Source organism: Stegostoma tigrinum, chromosome 18, assembly GCF_030684315.1.
Source record: "Stegostoma tigrinum isolate sSteTig4 chromosome 18, sSteTig4.hap1, whole genome shotgun sequence".
Taxonomy (NCBI): Eukaryota; Metazoa; Chordata; class Chondrichthyes; order Orectolobiformes; family Stegostomatidae; genus Stegostoma; species Stegostoma tigrinum.
This window is the reverse complement of record NC_081371.1, coordinates 15,367,702-15,390,446: the sequence shown is the minus strand read 5'-3', so window position 1 is coordinate 15,390,446 and position 22,745 is coordinate 15,367,702. Positions and strand designations below refer to the sequence as shown.

Sequence of the window (22,745 nt, the reverse complement as noted above, 5' to 3'; positions counted from 1 at the left end):
CCACTTTGCAGAACACCTCCGCTCAGTTCGCAACAAACAACTGCACCTCCCAGTCGCAAACCATTTCCACTCCCCCTCCCATTCTCTAGATGACATGTCCATCATGGGCCTCCAGCAGTGCCACAATGATGCCACCCGAAGGTTGCAGGAACAGCAACTCATATTCCGCCTGGGAACCCTGCAGCCTAATGGTATCAATGTGGACTTCACCAGTTTCAAAATCTCCCCTTCCCCTACTGCATCCCTAAACCAGCCCAGTTCGTCCCCTCCCCCCACTGCACCACACAACCAGCCCAGCTCTTCCCCCCCACCCACTGCATCCCAAAACCAGTCCAACCTGTCTCTGCCTCCCTAACCGGTTCTTCCTCTCACCCATCCCTTCCTCCCACCCCAAGCCGCACCCCCATCTACCTACTAACCTCATCCCACCTCTTTGACCTGTCCGTCTTCCCTGGACTGACCTATCCCCTCCCTACCTCCCCACCTATACTCTCTCCACCTATCTTCTTTACTCTCCATCTTCGGTCCGCTTCCCCCTCTCTCCCTATTTATTCCAGTTCCCTCTCCCCATCCCCCTCTCTGATGAAGGGTCTAGGCCCGAAACGTCAGCTTTTGTGCTCCTGAGATGCTGCTTGGCCTGCTGTGTTCATCCAGCCTCACATTTTATTATCTTGGAATTCTCCAACATCTGCAGTTCCCATTATCTCCTGTAATTAGCTTATCCTACTTTCCTTTCTGGAAAGAATTGTTACACTAGCAACTTTCCTGTCCTCTGACACAATTAGCACATCTAAAATTGCGATAATAACTTTGGTCTGATTTCTTTTATTCACCCGAGGTATATGCTACAAATACGAGGGAGCTAGTTTTAATGATATAAAGGTACGCAGCTGCTGCACCTAAGTACCTCATCCACAATTCAAAACGTGGAAGAATAAACTGATACATGGAATTGCAAATCAGAGGTCTGAGGATTGACCCAGCTTCAGCCTGACAGTAGTCCCTATGACGTAGCTAAGATTAGTTACTCAGCATGGCAGCTGACCATCACTGTTGTTAAAAGTTAAATTCTGAACATATTATTTTCTTTTGAATCAGTTGTCAGCTTGGTAAACTGGCAATACCGGAGCTTGAATACAGAAATATATTTAATCAAAACTTTTGATAAATAAGCACTTTTCTAACTTAAAGATACTGACTAACAAATGATATAAGGTGAGTTGAAACCCCTAAAAGGATAACAGTTTAAAGTGGATAAAACAGCTTTTGACGGAAGTAGTGTCGTTAATGTGTTTTGTCATTCATGATTAGGAAACACCAATTCTATTCTAGTATTCTTGATATGTTCAGTCAGTCTGCCTCTTGAGGATTTAGCACTTAACAAATTGCAACACAAGACAAAAATAAAACACTGGAGAGATGAAGCATATGCTGACAAGATTCAGTAAAAGTACCAAACCCAGGCTGGAGTTGCTAATGCAGGTTTGGTGCTTTGTGAAGTGCCAGCTGGATGAATACTAATTATTCTACCCCTGCAGGGCATCACCACTTCAGAAAAATCATTGTCTTCGCACAAATTAGCAACGGGTCCGCTTGAAACAGCTGACAATATTTCCGTTACAACTGCCTAATTCAGCCTTACAAAAAAATTCTTGGCATGAGAGATAAGTTTCACTTTGGTCACCCATATTCTAACAGACAGAAATGTCAACAAGATTTATTTGGTTCAAGACTGCTACAGAACCTTGCACACAGTACAGCCAGCATGTTGAAGTGATGGCTGCGAATTGCTGTTATCAAAATATTTGCAATGACACACGTATTTAAATAAATTGCCATAATAAATGGCTAGAAGCTTTCATGAAAGAACATGCCTATTAAAGCAAAGACATACAAATGGAGCTATTAGTCTAATGGATTCAATGTTGCACTTGAAGCAATTATTTAAATACATATCATTTAACCTGTATCACAAGCCTCCCGGAAAACAGAAGCTACCAGTTATCAAAGGATACATTTGTCACAGTAGAAGCGTCCACAACTGTGGTAATTATTTAATCTTTACAGCCTATCAGGTCAGATGTAATATGTCAGCTTCTCAGAAAAGGTCCATGTACATTGCCCCAGCAACATGCTGAATCTCAACTCAGAAGGCTGTTCCTTGGCAGTGTCAAGCAGCCTTTTCCACCAACTATCATTATCCTTGAGTGAGATTCTAACTGGTTCACAACTGGAGGAAGTTTATGCTGTGTGCAGCTCGTCAAAACTAATTTTGTTTAAGGACAAGAAGTGTTTTTTTTTTACCTCAGCTATTATCTCCCCAGCACTCCTGACACGGACTGATACTGTTCTGCTCAGTTCTGAATTAGCAATGATTCCAATATGAACCTTGGCAGCGAACAGTCAGTCGGCATTTTGAACATAGCACAGTACAGGCGCTTCGGCCCTCGATGTTGTGCCGACCTGTCATACCGATCTCAAGCCCATCTAACCTACACTATTCCATGTATGTCCATATACTTATCCAATGACGACTTAAATGTACCTAAAGTTGGTGAATCTACTACCGTTGCAGGCAAAGCGTTCCATTCCCTTACTACTCTCTGAGTAAAGAAACTACCTCTGACACCTGTCCTATATCTTTCACCCCTCAATTTAAAGCTATGCCCCCTCGTGCTCGCCATCACCATCCTAGGAAAAAGGCTCTCCCTATCCACCCTATCTAACCCTCTGAATATTTTATATGTTTCAATTAAGTCACCTCTCAACCTTCTTCTCTCTAACGAAAACAGCCTCAAGTCCCTCAGCCTTTCCTTGTAAGATCATCCCTCCATACCAGGCAACATCCTAGTAAATCTCCTCTGCACCCTTTCCAAAGCTTCCACATTCTTCTTATAATGCGGTGACCAGAACTGTATGCAATACTCCCAAGTGCGGCCGCACCAGAGTTTTCTACAGCTGCAGCATAACCTCTTGGTTCCGGAACTCGATCCCTCTATTAATAAAGGCTAAAGCACTGTATGCCTTCTTAACAGCCCTGTCAACCTGGGTGGCAACTTTCAAGGATCTGTGTACGTGGACACCGAGATCTCTCTGCTCAGCTACACTACCAAGAATCTTACCATTAGCCCTGTAATTTGCCTTCCGGTTGCTCCTACCAAAGTGCATCACCTCACACTTGTCTGCATTAAACTCCATTTGCCACCTCTCAGCCCAGCTCTGCAGCTTATCTATGTCTCTCTGCAACCTACAGCATCCTTCGTCACTATCCACAACTCCACCAACCTTAGTGTCATCTGCAAATTTACTAATCCATCCTTCTACGCCCTCGTCCATGTCATTTATAAAAATGACAAACAGAAGTGGACCCAACACCGACCCTTGCGGTACACCACTAGTAACTGGTCTCCAGGATGAACATTTCCCATCAACTACCACCCTCTGTCTTCTTTCAGTATGCCAATTTCCGATCCAAACTGCTATATCTCCCATTCCATTCCTCCGTATTTTGTGCAATTTGATTGCAAAGTGAATCATGGTTTATTCCTAAACTGCACTCACCTATAATTTTAACCACCTTGGCCAGCATGATGCCAGCTGCTCACTGCATAAACTTACTGCACTATCAGCAAGGGTTGGTTTGGGGCACAGTTAGAGAGCGGAGATACTCATATCATTATCCAATGATTGATTTAAGCCTAGGTGTAGGAGATTAAGGAATGCATTAATCTAGTTTCACAATACTGCTTGAGAGCAATACTTGAATCTCTCATTACGGCCAGTGAATTCAGCAAGTGTATATCTGAACCACAACGTTTGGGAAGTAGGAAGGTTTGATTCTCAGGCTGAGTCAAATTAGCTAAACGCAGCTATAGCAAGGATTGGAGTGCTAGCATTCGCCTCAGCAGCTTGATGGTAAGCAGGTGTAAATACATTAGGCTTCCTGCTGCTGGTGCCTGACTACTTGATGACTTTTCATTGCATATGTTCCATTAATCTATCAAAAGAAGAGGAAATCCATCATACAAAAGATTAAGCAAGTTTGTGGAATCTAGGGTGGCTGATAAAACTGATTTCTGGTCAACATACAGTGACTTCCCTGTAAAATGTGGGTGTGGAAATGTCAGCTGAGGAAGACATCAGGGCTCAAGTATCCTCTGTGCTGATTTAACCATAAGAAAGTTATATGAACACTGATCCTCTGGCTGAAATGTTGGAGAATAACTTTCTAAGTAATTCAACATGAAACTGATGGCTTCTGAAAAGGAGATGAAAACAGAAATCAGCACGAATAAACGTACGAATACTATCAGGAAATGTTCGGGTAAAATTCTGGTATTTCTCTTCCCAGATTCTAGATTGAGAGAATTATGAATGGAGGTTAGTGTATCTGGTTTTCACCCCTCCCTATTTCCAGGTTATCAATTCTAATAACCAGAAAAACAAGATGAAAATTGACCGTATTGGTTCAACCAACATTAGAATAGTTACAATAGATAGTAACGCATTCAAATAGGATTAATATCAACATTCTAAAGAAAATAAAATCCCACAAAAAGATATAATTTTCAATGGTATGGTACATAATATTCAAAACAATGCCATAATCCTCATTATCTTAGTATGGCCTTCTCCGTGTACCATGTATGAGAGTGGCTGCAAGTTGGTCGTTAGTTTAGATAAAGTTGTGCAATCTGATGTCTCTGAGAATGTACACTATGACCATATGTGCTTGTGCACAATTACTCAGATCTGATTTGCTTGCTGAGTGTTAACATAAACCTTAGCATTAAGGATATTATACAAAACCCAAAAGTAAGTACAGCTTCCATTCTCAACCAACTAGCATGAACTGCTAAATAAATATTCCCAGAGGGAGCATTACTAACAAGTATGAAGTGGTGCATTTTGAGGCAAAGCAGCGACTGAAAAAGCCGCCGAATGTCATTCTGGTTTTTACATCAGTGATGTTGAAAGGATCATGGGACAGGAATATTTTGATACTTCTGGATCGTTCTAATGGGAACAACGACTGAGATATTATACAATTCTCTTCAATTTCAACATGAAGAATTTAAAATTATCTATGCTAAAAAGCTCCTTGCGGTGAATAAAGTAATGAATAAATACATGGATCCAAGGAGCAAATTTATTGATATTTTCAGATTGCCTTTAAGCACTTGCAGTAGTTACCACCTCAACAGGAATATCCTTCTATAAACCTTGAAACATGGAAACACTAAAAATAGGAGCAGGAGGAGACCATTTAACCCTTCCAGCTTGCTCCACCATTCATCATGATCATGGCTGATCGTCCAACTCAGTAGCCTAATCCTACTTTCTTCCAATAACTTTTGATCTCATTCACCTCAAATGATATATCTAGCTGCCTCTTGAATGTATTCAATGTTTTAGCATCAATTATTTCCCGTAGTAATGACTTTCATAGGCTCACCACACTTTGTGTGAAGAAATGTCTCCTCATCTCCATTGTAAATGGTCTCCCACAAATCCTCAGACTGTCACCTCTGGTTCAAGTCACATCCACCATCGGGAAAATCCTCCCAGCATCTAACCTGTCTAGTCCTGTTATAACTTTATAACTGCCTATGAGATATCCCCCTCATTCGTGTGAATTCCAGTGAAAACAATCCTAACGTAGTCAATCCCTCCTTAACTGTCAGTCTAGCCATCCCTTGACAGAGTTACTGAAATACTCCACAAACATGGCACAGAACCCACTTCACTTTTGCCCTTTTAGAGTTGGGAAAGATCAGTAATCGATTTCTAAAGTTATCTGTAGCTCTCAAACCAGCACACTTCAGAACTGATGAGAGTTAAATGTATCTAGACATCACCTAGGTCTATAACTCAGAATAGCCTGGTAGAAATTAGTTCTTTCAGGGCAGCCGATTTCAAGAAACATGGAACGTCAAAAAGGCACACCAGATGTGAGCTAATGAAAATTCATCTTCACCTGCCACTGAGGTGAAAAGATATCCCAGAATATTTGATAGTTTTATATTTTTTCAGACAATGAAAGGCTTTTGAAAGTAAGTACAACATCTAAGAATACTACGTGGTTACCAGGTAACATTGCTTCAGTCATTAAAGTATTAAAACTTTTGTGAGGTAATTTCCATTAAAGTTTAATTTAAATGAAGATTAGGTGATGTAAAATTGGCTGTTGGCTCATTATTATCTAGATTACAGTATTGTACAAAGTCAAATGATCCCCATCAGTATTTTGAGGAAACATTTCTTGCACTTCTGGAAATTTTTATGGGGTTTAAATAATGCAAAGTAATGAATGTGTTCAGGCCAGAGGCAAATTTAACTAACTGTTAAAGCCAAAACTCAGTAACCTGTTAAATAAAAATATACATTGTAATTGAAATTCCTGGAAACTAGCAACTAACTTACAAAATGCCTGCCTGTTAAAAACAATTGATCATGAAATATCTGTTTTACAATTTAAGATGGCCAAATGTCACTGTTAGGAGGAAATTCACTTGGCGAAATAACATAGGAACAGTGAACAAAATATCAAAATGTAGACAATGGCATAGTGAGATGAAATGATGTGCTGTTCGAACAGTCTGTATTCAAGCCATTCCTCATGATACATTCAGGCTAGTTACGAAATATGTAGCAAGATTGGGAAGCTAATCAATAAATTATCTCAACTGTATAAATTTAATCCAATTATAAATGTGTGAGGCTTCTCTTAAACTACATTAAATGCTACTTTCTCCGAAACTGCGGATCTAATGAAGCATCTGACAATCTCAAAGTAAAGCACCTGGATTCTTCGGAGCTGAGAATTTGCTTTACCGAGAAACAGTAGAAAATGGAGCTCCCTGGCAGCTGCCCTTACTATATCTAATGTTTACCTTGAACTTGTAATTGAATGCAGAAGAACTTTGTGTCAGGAATTCAGGAATCTATCAACACACGCCTGATAAAATATATGGAATATGATATACAATTCTCATCTGTTTCATGACTTTGGAAGTGATGCTGAATAAAATGCAAGTGCTGGTTAAAACAGGTGTACATTTCCTGCAGGATTTCTACATAGGGGACAATAGAAGCAGATAGATGCTCTCACAGCTAAGTTTACAGAGTTGTGGTGTTCTTCAATCAAATCTATCCAGTGACTTTGTGATACTTTCCATATGGTTGACACCAAGACCAAACAACATATAGACGTCAATCGATGAAAGTGCTTTCCCTCTTTTACAAAGGGGAAAACCAAAGTTACCACCCTAATATTTAGCTACATTACTGAAAGGGGGATCCATTTAGCACCCATAACAATAAAATCCATTAGACTAATTTGTCAATATTAATGTGAGAGAAATGAGCATGAGAAAACATGGTATGAAGGAGATGATTTACTCATTTAGCACTGCTGGTTAAAATGAATTATTTTAAGACAGTGTACAACTATGCTCGGTATACCACAGGGTTATTCTCTCTGAGTGAAATATCAGTCTTGGTATCCACATTACATAAACAACAAGCTGGAAATAGTACAGTGATATAATCTCTTGTGAGAAGTAAGCACACAAGTTTGGTCCTAATACTCACTATCTCCAGAGAAACACAATAAAAAAAAATACAAAAATTGAAACATCAACTCATGGAACACAATTTCTATTCTGGAGAATACATATAACAGAGAGGGGCAGACGGGTTCAGCACGGAAATTAATGTCAACACTTAACACCATGCAGGACACCGGGTCTCCAAATGCTACTTATCCCTCTCAAGAAAACATTCATTGAGTTATTTTCTCAGCATGCCTTGCAAGGGTAGATACTTACATCAAACATATTTTCTATGTACATTTCCTCATTGACCTTATCACGAAGTATATCCTGGTTCTGCCGTACAAATGTGATGTAGGTGTCTGCTAGGTCCATTCCAGGTTGCTAGAATTAAATAGATGAAAAGAAATGTCTCAATGTGATTTTTCTTGTTAGACTTGCATTTATTCCTTATTCCCCCACATTTTGATTTGATTTGATTTATTATTGTCACATGTACTAAGATACAGTGAAAAGTATTGTTTTGCATGTTATACAGGCAAATCATGCCATACATATGTATATCAGGGTAACAGAGCAGAGTGCAGAATGTGGTTTTACAGCCACAGAGACAAGGCAGAGAAAGATCAACTCTAAAATATGAGAGGTTGTTCAAAAGCCTGATAGTAGCAGGGAAGAGTTACGAGTTTTTAAACATTTGTATCTTCTACCTGATGGAAGAAGATGGAAGAGAGTTGGGAAGGGTCTTGAATTATGTTGGCTGTTTTCCAGAGGCAGCAGATGGGGAAAATTCTATTCACTTCTACTTCCATCATCCATACAGTAGGTCCAGACCATTGATTTCTCCATGATCACCAGACCCATGCAACAAGCAATGTATCAGACATAAATATGAGATATCAAGAGCATAATTTTCTTGTTCATCTTAAGGTATAGTCTGCTGTGTCAATATGTTTTACCCAATGCATTTGGTGAAAATTAAAGAATGGCTACCAATAGGAAGGGAATATGGCGGAATGGTGACTTTAGGAATCAAACATGCGGAGGTCTAAACAGTAGGAGCATCACATATCATGGTAATGTTGATCAGAAACTATGAAAAGAAAATGCAATCACAAAATTTTATGGCTGACTGTCCTTTTGGTTTATGGTCAGCCTGGCATGACACATAAAGGTAGTGCTTGTTGGGATTTCTCTAGCCTTGCAGTCTTTGATTTTTCAACTGTTTAAAACAATGGATGGAAATTTTAGGCTTTTTCTCAACTTTCCTGGTTTACTCTAGACATCAATTCCCCAAGACAGTTTTAAAAATAGAATTTACTCAATGTTCTTTATTTTAAAAAAAACACACTACAAAAAATACTGCAAAAATCTTACCCAGGCAATACTTACAATTGCCGGTGAACATGTTTATGTGGACTTGACCAAGGATCAGACCAAAATAGGTAATCAGTCTGCTCTATCCCCAAACTCCAGCTGATGATCAGACAACATGCTGAACTAGCTAACTGTGCTCTGAAGTAAACTTTCTTTCTATCCTTTATCCATACAAACAGGCTGTGCTTACAAACTTTTGCCCAGTCCTGTCTCCAGAAACGGACGGGTTTAACCTGCTGGACATTCCACAACTGTTATCTACCATGGCCAGTTAAATTAATCACTCATTAAGCCTTATTTGTGTCTCCTTAGAAAGAGGCTTGTCTCTTGGACTTCACTTTCACCTCAGCTTTAGCTTGCTCAGACTGTTCACCACTTTTATGTCATTTAATCAACATTGTGATATATATACACACATCACAATTCTATGACAATCATAAATTTAGCTGCTCGTAAGTCCAGAATATCACATCTGATTCATTGTATTGGTTTTTAAGCAATTTTCAGGGTTTCCTGAGTTATTGTGACAATTAGTCATTACTGCCCAGTTACAGTACTTCATATAAGCATACATTCCTTCAGCAACACACAGTAACACATTAAAACCAGTTGCTTTTTTAATCACTTCATTACAGTTCATTTATTACATTTAATAGCATTTTGGCTAACCCAGCAAATTTTAGTTTAATGTCTACAAAGCTTAGCGGAGGAAGGCACCCTTTAATTGTTCTTGCTGATAGAAAATTGCAAACAGGAAAGTTGTTAAAACCTTTTACACAGGATTACTCCACCTCCCAAGTTATTAATATGAAAATAAGTTCTCAAGTTTCCTTTTCCTATTGTTCTGTGTATGGATATACATTGCTATGATGAACATGAGTAAAATAGTGTCAAGTGTAAAACACAACATGCACAGCAACTTTACCACTCATTACCATTGTAGTTTTAATTAATTAAAACTAATTGCTAGACAAACTCAGGAGGTCTGGCAGCAGACCTGATGTTTTGAGTTCAGTGACCCCTCTTGAGCACAGGTAACATAAGCAGATGCTGCCTGATCTGCTGAGCTTTTCCAGCGATTTCTGTTTTTGTTTGTTTCAGATCTCCAACATCCAAAGGTTTTTTTTAAATTTTAGCCTTCTTTAACTGATGCTCTAATTCTTGCCTCACAAAATATCTAAATTTATAACATAAATAACAACAGACACTGAAGAGAAAAAGAAACATTTCTCATAGATTAATAGAATCCCTACAGTGTGGAAACAGGCCCTTCGGCCCAACAAGTCCACACTGAACCTCAGAGCATCCCACCCACACCCAAGCCCCTATAACCCACCTAATCTACACCTAATGAACACTATGGGCAATTTAGCATGCCCAGTCCACCTAACCTGCACATCTTTGGACTGCGGGAGGAAACCGGAGCACCTGGAAGAAAGCCACGCAGACATGGGGAGAATGTGCAAACTCCACACAGACAGTTATCTGACGGTGAAATTGCACCCAGGTCCCTGGCGCTGTGAGGCAGCAGCGCTAACCACTGTGCCACCATGCCGCCCAAATATTGTTGATACTGGAAAATGTTGCCAGTCATCCAGCATTCGTGGTAAACAGTTGGAAAAGAAACAGAAAACTTACATATATACATGGCACCTTATCACCCCTTGGGGTGTCCCCAACTGCTTCAGAGCCAACAAGCCATATTTTCACATGTAGTTTAAACACAATGGTCTTTGCTGCACTCTACATGGTTACTGTTTCAAGCTAAAGAAGTGTTGGGTCATAGTTACATCCATTTATGTAGCACTAGGGACCCAGGTTCAATTCCACCCTCAGGCATCCATCTGTGTGGAGTTTGCATGTTCTCCTGTGTCTACTGGGTCTCCGCTAGGTGCTCTGGTTTCCTCCCACAGTCTAAAGATGTGCAGTTTAGGTGGATATGCCATGCTAAATTACCCATAGTGTCCAGGTATCTGCAGGGTAGGTGGATTAGCTATGGGAAATGCAGGGATGAGGGATAGGGTAGGTATGGGGACTCAATGGGATGCTCTTTGAAGGGTCGGTGTGTGTGTACTCGATGGGCCGAATAGTCTACTTCCATGCCGTAAGGATTCTACGATTCTAATTGTGCATACAGAGGAAGCCTGTGCAGCACTGAATGTGAAACCAAACAATTCCTAATGGAAGATACAATGAGTGACTTGCTATGTAGTGCTGCCACTGATGATTTCATTGCTGTGGTCTCTGATGGTGGGAGGGGTGGACCAAATACCCTTTCTCTAATAAACACTGAAAAGGGGCCATCTTTATTGAATTGCATGACAGGTAGGTGACAGAGATGAACCCACAATGTTACTTATGCACAGAGCCTGAAGCAAATCTCATGTCTCTGCAAACTTTGGCAGGTTTAATGCTGGAGGGCAGCAGTGAGCACAATTAAAGTAGTTATGCTGGGATCACAACCTGAATGGTTTTCATAATGTTCAGCCTGCAGGAGTAGTAAATTCACACCAGTAGCAGGCTCAGATTGAATAGACACTTCACAAGCCAACAAAACAAGAAATCAAAAGCAAAGCCAAAAAAGAATGACACTTTTAAAACGCATTGCACTGAGTTCACTGGGATGAATTCAAGAAATTGTTGAAATGAGGCGGTAAGGATCAGAGAAGCAGAGGGAAAGCAAGTAATAAAAACAGGACAATAAGCCCTAGACTTTCACCCCAAGGAATACCTCTCTTGCGTGAAAATGATGGATGTGTATGAAAATTATCTGTTTTATTGCACATTTAAACCCTAACCACTCAAAAACTAGGACACTTTCAAACTTTTAAAGTGGGCTGAAGTTTGACATTTTTATCACCATTTGGTAAATTTCATCCCAAATTGATTGACAGACTTGCTATGTTTTTTTTAAGACTAAATTCAAGACAGCACTCTCCTCACTGCTCATCCACCTGTCACAGACAAGGAGACATATGGGCATTTCACACCTTGAGAATAGATTTTGTCATGCAGTCTGCAGTCTTGAGACAGTAACTAATTATTACTAGAACATACACAACTTGGATGGATTCACAGCAGCAGCTGCTGACATTTACCAATTAGAATTACAGTTCTTTAAAACAATTTTTTTCTATATTGTAACTAGCACAGAGTAATTATTTATAATGAATGGCTATATGATACATCCCTTATTAGTGCACATCTTGAAAAACTGTCAAGTTCTCTAGTTTGTCAGCAGGTACTGAGGTACTAAGGAAGGAAGCAAACAATTCTTTCATTATTAACACCATTAAACTTCATCGCTCAGCTCATCAGATTGTGCAGGTCACCTTTTATACTAACGTAAAATGAAGAGGAAACAAATTGCTTTCTCACACTGAGTTAGCACTTATTAAAAAAATACAAACAACTCGAACTTTGATCTCAGATCTATCATCTTATTTTTCATGCACTAATGTGTGAATGTCCATGGGAACAATCAGTATGAATGTTTTTACCAAAGGCAATCAAAATGATGTTCAGAATCTGAAGTGTAATGAGGCATGGGGAGCAGCATGAAGAGGGGGTTTTAAATTTGTTAGGATTTCTCTGCAGAGTATTGATGACACAAAGACCTCAATGACAGATATTGCTGGTTAGTTTTTGAGAGGCTGCCTTTCCTGTTTTCTAGATCTGCTTCCCCCTCCCAGCACCCAATAAGCATGATTCTAATTCTTTGCCTGTAAAATCATTCTGTCCAAACCAATAAATTGACTCAATGAGTCTTGAAATGAACAGTACCAGTAGTGAAACAGTACAATAAAAGCAAGGCTTGGGGTGAGTAGAGAGACAAATGAAACCAAGTGTCTAGCTACATTTCATACCAGTGTTAGGGAAGTGAACTGGAGTCACACTGAAAGTCCAACTAATGCCAGATTGTAACTTTATATCATCATAATTTCCCAACAATAGTGTAATTATAACGTGAGCTATGGTTCTACTCCCACTGAATGGAGAGTGAAACCTGCGACTGCAAGCTTTCAGCTTATCTGAAATAGCATCGTCAACCTTCATCTACGTTTGTTTTGGGGCCAATTAGATATGCAGTCTGAATCTGTAATCCAGTTTAGACCTCCTTCAGTCAGCTAGTTTAAAGAGGATAGAAACATAACCCAATGTAGTCCCAGCTGTTAAAGAAGTGTAGCCAGCATTTAAAGGAATGTCCCTTAAAAGGTGAATAGTTACAAGTTGGGGAAAGGTTTCCAATTGTTGGAAACAAGATTGGATGTTGGGAATGCATACATTATGGAAGATTCAGATCCCCTTTCTTGATAAATAGTGAGGTGCTGAATTAAATGGATAGAGGGTAGAAATGCTTATTTAATGCTTCAGAGCAACTGCCTTAAATTACAGCAGTGAAAATATTTTGCAGCAGGTTTGCAGAATAAACCTATATCGTAAGATCTGGGAATTGATCCAGAGGTTCATGAAAAGACATCAAAGGCTGAATTTTATGCAATGTCAAGCTAATTTTGATGAGATTCATAGTGGGTATCTCAAGCACTGGCAGTCTGCACCTGCCTTGCATAGTTCTCTTGTTAATGCCCCAGATACATATGACAGAGGGAAATTGTCACACTGTTTTGCCAATGGGGACCCGGGGGTCCTGGTGGTCTGTGGGCGCGTACAATTGCTGTTCATGGAGAGTGCCCTGAGATGTTGGCGCCTGGTGTCTAAGCTTGATGAATGAGTAGTGAGTTGGAGTCACTATGTTACTGTTCAGACTTTCATGCTGAGAATGATCACCATCTAGTGTCTATCTGGCAGGTTGAAGAATGGGAAACTGCGCATCAGTCAGGCAAGATAACATAATAATGAATGTTTTGCATACTAATACTTGCAAATAGGCTGCCCATTGGTCACTAGTAAGAATCTTATCATGGTGTTCAACACTTGATTGGAAAATGGGATTTTTTTTGCTTTGAACATTGGGAATCTTCTTAATGCTGATACTATGCAATTCCCCCAACTTTCTCACCATTGGTTATATTGTTCAGGAACTGGGAAGATTATGCCCTAGGTACAGCCACACAAATGATAAGTAACATGTACATAGTAGATGGCTCATGTCTACAAGCTGCAAAGTGATGGCTGTCAATACACAGGTTTATTGGTCATCTATGCAAGGCTCTCATGTAAACTCTCACACTGTTTCACTGCTTATATTTTGTAACATTACAGCCGATACAATAATTTTCTTTTCGGCAAGATATCAGTGTAATTACAACCTGGTCACAGGATAAATATTGACTGTCTTATAGGGCGGGCTAGAGATTAAACAGATCTTTGTCTCTGATATTGCTTCTTCAAAGGTGAAGGCTATCATGTTGCTTCGAGATTTTAAGACCTTAGCTTTCTTTAAAAAGGACAACCTTGGCACCAAATCCTGAAGGAATATCGGCGGATACTCCAGACAGCAGTGACACTGCTACTATTCTCTCCTGTTTGCTCTTATTCCTTTCAAAGACACTGTTACGTAGTCAGATTTGCAAGTGCAACAAAACAAAACAGAACATAGGCTCTCTGCTCCTTCCTGGAGCAAAGGCCTGAACTATCCCCAAACACCACCACCCTCTTCTGCTTGGCCAAGCTCATCCTCACCCTCAACAACTTCTCTTTTAACTCCCCTCATTTTCTTCAGGTAAGAGGGGCAGCCATCAGTACCAACATGGGCCACAGTTATGCCTGTCTCTTTGTAGCATCCAGCAACATGCCACCACCAGACAGATATTCCCCTTCCCTCCCTTGTCAACCTTCTGCAGGGACCACTCCCTCAGGGACACCCTGGTCCATTCTTCCTTCACTGCAAACAACCCCCCCACAGCCCACGGCACCTTCCCTTGCAACCCCTGAAAGTGTAACACCTGCGCATTTAGGCCCTCCATCTCCATAATCCAAGGGCCCAAACATACCTTCCAGGTGAAGCAGCACTTTACCTGTACTTCCCACAATCTACATTCTGCTTGTCAAAAAGGCCCAGAGCTTTCAATACCTGCCACTTTAACACACCACCCTGTTCCCTGGCCAACATCTATGTCTCAGGCTTACTGCTGTCTCCCAGTGAAGCTCAGCACAAGCTGGAAGAACAACACCTAATTTTCAACGAAGTGACCCTGTAGCCCTCAGGATTCAATATTACATTCAATAATTTTAGGGCCTGAACTCTTCCACGTCCTAGATCCCTACCCTACTACAACCTATTGTCAGTCACTAACAATCCCCAATAACAGCTGTTTACTCTCCTAACCAGATCATTATCAACTCCTTTATCTAACCCAACTGTTCTTCTCTCCATTGAGCTCTATCCCTACCTGGACCTGATGTATCATGAGATGTCAGGTGGCTGAATAAAGATGCTATATAAATAAATGTTTTTCTACTCAGTCATATGAAGACACACAGTCAATCAGCACAAATAATCCAAGCACTGTCTGAAGTCACAATTTGGAAATAGAAATCTACCTCTTGCTCATTTTGGTCATTACAGTCTGAGAGAGCAGGCTGCAAACATTTCCAGTGATCAGAAATCTCCTCTGTACTCCCTCCCACATTGCCTGCGAGAGAATTGATGTAGCAATTGTACAAGCGAAAAGGACCAAATACCAAACCCTCCAAAAACATTCCCATTTTCAATGAAGGCACAGCGCAACATGTCAGCAAAAATTAAGACAAAGTTGAAACATTTTCAACCATCTCCAGCACAAGCCATAATCAGACAATCTATCTTCATTTCTTCTTGAGGTCAGCTTTGTTAGCGACATCTACTTTTAGTTCAATTCATTCCACGTGAAATCAAGGAATGGTTCAGCATACCGGACACAGCAAAGGCTTGGAGCCCCATCAACATTCAAGCTGCAAAGCTGAAGATTTGTGTTTTGGAGCAATAATTTGCAATCAGTGTGCGTACTGCAACAAGGTGAGAATTGTGCTGTGAAATTATTGTGACTTAGTGGTGCTTTACCTGACATTGAGGCTACATCTGTGCTTTCGATCTCATCCAGAGTAACACTGCCTGTAACTGAAGGCAGTATCTGCTGAAACAAGGCACCCCCATCGACTGTGCATGCACAAATCTCCAGAGGTGCAGTACGTGGATGTCTGATACCATGAGTGTGGAGGGAGTTCTAAAGAAGGATACCGGACCTGAAGCATTAACTCTTGATTTCTCTCCACAGATGCTGCCAGACCTGCTGAAATTTTCCAGCAATTTCTGTTTTTGTTGCGTGCGGAGGAAGCGCTGGTCGGTGGAACCAGACTTGTGGGTGATCCTCTCAACAATTCCTTCCCACATCAAAAAACCTCTGCACTCACTGGTAGGTCCAGGTTCCCAACTAACCTGGTACATTACAATTTACTCTGCTTGTGTGTGGCTCTGATCCATTGTTCAAGAATATTAGAAATAAGTGAATTGAGCAGATTTTGATAATGTGTCTATGCTCACAGCCAAAGACAATGTTTATTACCAGTGAATCTGGAACATTGAGACCATAGCCATTAAAAAATGCAAGCAAATGTGACATTCGTGAGCAATCAATTGAGCCAAAAGAAATGGATTTGCTGTGGAATTGTTTGTCTCACTGATGTTCTGGTCACAAGAAACAAGACACATCCAAACTGGTCAGTATTCCTAGCATCAGTTTACACCCCATCACCAGGAACGTTTGGTGAGATGTTATTCCAGTGCTACAAGTTGGCACTTTCACAGAAATAACCCGCTCACTGCTGTTTAGTTCAGCCAGGAACATTTAGCTCCAAACCTCATTAACTATTTGTCAAAAATAGTCAAACAAGAGCTGAACGCCAGAGGTGTATGAGAATTACCAGCCCTGAAATCAAAGTAATGGTTAACTAATTGAGGTATCAAGGAGCCTTGTAAAATTGAAGTCAATAGGAATCAGAGAAAATCTCTCCATTCACAAAGGAGGGCAGTTCTGGTTACTGGAGGCTAATCTCTTTCAGGCCCAGGCAATCACTGTAAGAATTCTTGAAATCAGTATCCTAGGCCACTTTGAGCTGCTTCATGAATGAGCTTCCTTCCATCATTAGGTCAGAAACGGGTGGTGTTTATTGATTAATGCATGGTATTTAGTTTCATTTAAAACTTTTCATAATGCAGCAATCTTTGCCTGCATGCAACAAAGCAGGGTAACATTCAGGCTTGGTCTTATAAGTTCCAAGTAACAACCATACCACTGACGTGCCGGGGAACGGTCACCTTCAACAGGAGAGTTTCTAACAATTCCCATGATTGAATTGTTACCTTTATGGAATCCCCCATGACCTGGGAGGCCGGAGGCCAGGGAGGGGTTAATAATTACTCATAACTCAATGTGAACAGCAGTAGAAATACATGCTACTAGATTAGGTAAATAGACAATTCATCTCCAAACTGTAAATATGACTTGCCAAAGCTTGTCCACAACTTGCAAACTGTAAGGCAGGAGGGCAGTGGCGCACTCTCCATTTGTCTGGATGGGTGCAGTCACATGAATTTAACTTTGTGCTTTCAAGGACATTGTAGCTCACTTGTGCAGAATACAATGCATTACCTTCAACATAAACACTCTCCATCACTGATGGAATGTGGCTGCAGTATCTAGCATTTTCATAATGCACTGAAGCTAGTCTCCTACACTTCCTTGACTGTACCTCCTAAACACTGGTACAGCCTGAGGAGATTAGCCCCCAGTAACCACAACTGACCTCCTTTGGGCTAGTTCCTGTGACTGGAGGGATTTTCTTTGATTCCAATTGAGTTCAGTGTTACAAGGCCAGCGTCACTGCATTGGGACATCAGCCTAGATTTTGTACTTGTCTCTCTGAAGTGACATCTGAATCCATAACCTTTTGACACTGGCTTTACGCTCCTTTCAAAGGGCAAACTGTTGAGATATGAGATTGAACTAACTTCTCAATTGTCTAGCAATAGGGTAGAACGTAAACATGAAGGCATTTTTTTGACAATCTAATCTTAATGGGAAAATAAATTCTTCTACATATTGTGTAGGTACACTTCAGGTCAGAGTTGATTGTGGAAAAGGGAATCTTTCCAATTTTCCCAACATTTTGATCCACACTCCGTTCTGGCAAGGCATAACCCAGCAGCTAGAAACTCTCCTTCCAGCATGTGCTTCCTTTATTAAAGGAGTTGTCGGCTCTTATACATCTCCAAGTCTTCTCTTTGCTGCACTAACTGATAAAGCAACAATGGAAGCAGCAGTTATAATAGGGAGTGACCCCCATAATTTGGCTGCTAACCTTTCCACTGCTGCCACAAAGACAGAGATGGAGATTCCAAACTAGGCTGCAAGTTTTATCGTCAAATTTTTAAATTGCTGAAGCAATTTTCCATTTGTCCCTTCAAGCTGCTTGCTACCATTCAGGATCTGAACTTTGAACTGTGCAAGTCCTTCAATGGCATTCATTGGTTGGTTATGAGGGCAATTTGCCTCACCCACAGAGAGGGAATATCTGCACACTTGTGTGCTTCATCCAGTGACCTGGTCCAGCAAAGTTAAGGCTGAGGCAATTGAGTTAGACTGATAGGCAGCACTATGAATCAAAGGCTCAGGTGCTTGGGTTTCAGCAGTGGGGCCAAATTCCAGAAGAATTCTTTCTTTTTGCAGACAGTGCAAGTGAAACCTCTGAATTTTGTTTCACGTACTGGTGATCTGTTAATTGAAAATTTTCTTTCCGCGCATCACCAATAAGCTTGAATATACTCTGAAACAGGGGCTTGAGCCCTGCTGAATTTCAGCAATGTGCTTCACTGATATTAAGCCGCATCGCATCTGAGGAGTAGATTATTTCATCCTGTTTTCACATGCAACTGATCCCTGCATTGTAAAATTTCAGTGAGTCAAATCTTAGAGGATTGCTTATGAATTCTTCTGGATGGCTAAGGAAGCCTCTCGGTAGACTGATTGGCCTACTAATATGATCTATGTTTAAAAAATGAAAGCACAATGGTTTGGTAAATAGGAAAAAAATGTCTTTTTTTTTGACTTGTTGTGACTCTAAAATCCTGGACCATCACTACATTGCATCAATGAACATTAAAGAACAATCTGGTGAAAAGCAATACGACAGCCCAATTTCAGCTATATTAAAAAAAAGTCATGTACTTATTCACAACACAGGCAAGACCATTTTGCAGTCAATTGTCTAACATTGCTGTCAACACGCTCATTATTTACTATGCAGAAATATATGCTGTGCCTAGCCCTGAACTGATCCAGCCATACATCGCTGTAGATGAACTCCTTCTAGCCCAGCCTTATTAGCTCGAGTGACTCCCTTGTCATGCAGGATTGGACTGGGAGACTATACTGTTTGTCTTATCCAGTACAGTCTAATCCACTCTGATTAGCTCAGGTGGTCAAATGATAAGTGAGCACAGGTTTGGCTAATCTGGGGACACCAATCCAGAACTTCTGTTTATCATGCACATCATTCTGTGGGATTTCCTATACTGCCAGTGGGAATGGCAGACAATTGGAGTTTCAAATTGTCATACAATATACAACATCTATTGCAACTAAAAATCTGAAGTATAGTATTATTTGAGATCATATCCCTGAAGTGCTAACAAATTAAAATTGGTCAATATATCCCAAGCTGAATTTCTATTAAGTCACTATTAAGTTGGCATAGGATATCGGAGTCGGGGGGTAGGTGAAATGTCTTGGGTGCTAATAAATGTACAGCTTGTCTGGTATTCTTGCACATATAAGTGAAAAATCAAGTGTAATATAAATCAAGTTGCCATCGTACTCTTACCTAATTTGTAAGATTACCAAAGGCAACTTTTGATCCACGAGAATTCAATAAATATTAAGGCACAGATCAGTAATGCATTATTACACCATTGATACAGATAAGCTGCATGTTAAGGGTTCCCTGGCTGTGGTTTATTTCTGAGCACTGTACTAGACTAGACACACACATCAAGCATTCTAAGGGCTTATCTTTAATTATTTCTGATTTTTTCTTTTTTGAATGAATTTTAAGAACTTTTATGATTATAGGATGTCCAAAGCACTTTATAACCAATGGGATGTGGTTGAAACGTAATTGCTCTTGAAATGGGTGGGGGAGTGGGTACGTGGGAACCAGCTGTTCCACACCATTTTTGCCCCTGCAACGATGCAGCTATGCAGGGTGGGTCTTCCAAACATGGCTTGTTCAGGAAAGCAGCACATACCTTAAAAAGGATTCCTTCTTCGTAGCACTGGATTGTCAGAGGAAGATGAGCCATGTCCCCTTTTTAGGATCATGCGGGATGGAGAAAGAGTGAGCCAATTCGTCCCTCAAGCCCACTTTACCAGTTAGGTCATGGCTGATCTTTCTACCTTGATGTCATTTTCCTGCACCATCTCCATAACTCAATGTTCAATCTCTGGAAACCAATTAGTATCAGTCTTCAACACATTCTATGTCTGAACCTCCTCGGCCCTTTGAAGTAGAGAAAAAAGATTCACCACCCTCTGAATGAAGAAATTCCTCCTTATCTCAGTCCCAATTGGCCTGTGTCCTAACCTGATAATATCTCCCCCAGTTCACACTTCTCAGAGCAGAATGCGCCCCCATCTACATCACCAGAACTGAGGCTGAGAGAGTAAACAGCATCAAGTTCCTCAGAGTGACGATAATTGACAACCTGTCCTGGACTTCCCACCTGAACGCAACTGTCAAGAAGGCACAACAACGTCTCTTCTTCCTCAGGTGGCTCAGGAAATTTGACGTGTCCATAAAGTCCCTGACCAACTTCTACAGATGCACCATTGAAAGCAAACTACCCGGGTGCATAACGGCCTGGTATGGCAACTGTTCTGCCCAGGACTGTAAGAAACTACAGAAGGTTGTGTGCACAGCCCAGACCATCATGGAAGCCAATCTTCAAGACCTAGACTCAATTTACACAGCTCGCTGCTGCAGAAAGGCGGCCAACGTCATCAAAGACCCAGTGCACCCTGGTAATGAGCTCCTACAACCCCTTCAGTCAGGCAGGAAATGCAGAAGCCCAAAGACACACACAAGCAGGTTCAGGAACAGCTTCTTTCCGGCCATTATCAGATGACTGAATGGACGTTAGCTTCAGATAATGTAACCTGTACGCCTCTAAGTCTTTTTGATCTGTACATCCTTTGCTTGCTGTGTGATCTGCCTACACCACTTGTAAACAGAGCATCTCACTATATTTCAGTACACATGACAATAAAAATCAATCAATCATGAAAAATATATCCTTCCTTTAGGAGAGGGCACCAAAACTATACACAACATTCCAGGTATGGTCTTAACAATGCTCTAACAATTGCAGCAAGATCAGTACTCTTTTACTCAAATCATCAAGCAATAAATGGCAATATTTCACTAGGCTTCCTATGCCTACATGTTTGCTTTCAATGACTTATGATCAAAGGCACCCCAGGTTTCCTTTGGACATGAAGACTTCCCAATCTCTTACTATTTAAGAAATACTCTGGGGATCTCATTTTATTTTATTACCAAGTGGGTAACATTACATTTTCCAAAGGCATATCCCATATGCCATGCTCTAGTCTACTTTAGCTTGTCTAATCACCTCAAAGCTACTTTCGATCCACCTTACTACTCACATTCTCAGATAATTTTGTGTCATCAAGAAACTTTGGAAACATTCCATTTGATCCCCATGTCCATATCACTAGCTCCTGTGTTCCTGTAAACGTATTCTAAATGCAGATCATTTAAACAGTTTCTCAGTGCAAAGATGAATGAGTTTGAACAAGCTTGGTGGGTAGGATGGCAGCTGGGTTGGGTGGCTGCATGTCAGGATGCCAGTTGGATAATGGTAGGTGGGTGATTGGCAGCTCACTCGGTTGGCAGGGTGACAAGATGCCTGTGTTGACAGGTGTTAGATAGGTAGGGTACGAGGGTGCTGAGGTCAGGCTTGGAAGGAGATGGATTTGGCAGGGTTTAAAGGGAAATTAGGAAGTTACAGGAATTGTCGAATGCGTTTGGGGGGGGAAGTTGAAGGTTGGAGTTGAATAATGGACTGGAGGAGGATTCTCTGATCGAGGGTTTGTAAGAAAATTGGTCAGACAGAGGTGGATGATCAGGGTTTGGCTCTGGGGAAAGTCAATTGTAGATGTGCCCAGGAGTTAGAGGTAATGGGAACTGCAGATGCTGCAGAATCTGAGATAACAAAGTGTAGAGCTGGATGAACACAGCAGGCCAAGCAGCATCTTAGGAGCACAAAAGCTGACGTTTTGGGCCTAGGCCCTTCATCGGAAACCCTTCTAGGCCTGAAATGTCAGCTTTTGTGTTCCTAAGATGCTGCTTGACTTGCTGTGTTCATCCAGCTCTGCACTTTGTTACCTTTGCCCAGGAGTTAATCTGTTTAACGCTTCCTTGAAATCATCCAGGTTAACGAGGTTGGAACTGTCTGAAGTCTCTGACTCTAATTCACTTTTTTTGCCAAGGTTTCCAGGGACTGGGGAATTTGCCCATGCCATATTTATTGAGTTACTGCATTAGGACATCCACATGTTCCCTGACCCACATCTGCGGTCAAATATCCGGTCTCCAACTATTCAGAGCCTGGAAAACTTCCATCATTGAGAATGGAAATTACAGACAAGAATTAGCCATGTTTGAATTTATTCAAGATCCAAATGAGAGGAAGAAATTAGCTTATTAAGAATCTTTGCTTTGTGACACCATTAGAAAAAGGGTTACTTTTCAACTGCAACCGAAATGACGAAAAAACATAAGCTAGTGGTAAGCATC

General features: G+C 40.8%; 1 protein-coding gene across 17 annotated transcripts in view; it reads right to left on the bottom strand.

Moving 5' to 3' along the window:
* cadps2 (Ca++-dependent secretion activator 2) overlaps nt 1-22,745 on the bottom strand; it is a 607,285-nt gene that overhangs the window by 31,940 nt on the left and 552,600 nt on the right. For 15 of the 17 annotated variants that reach the window (XM_059652338.1, XM_059652340.1, XM_059652347.1 and 12 more), the window contains one exon: nt 7,830-7,937. In XM_059652338.1, coding sequence (XP_059508321.1) covers nt 7,830-7,937 — 108 coding nt within the window. The remainder of the gene's footprint in view (nt 1-7,829; nt 7,938-22,745) is intronic. The other 2 variants (XM_059652341.1, XM_059652344.1) reach the window with 1 other exon arrangement.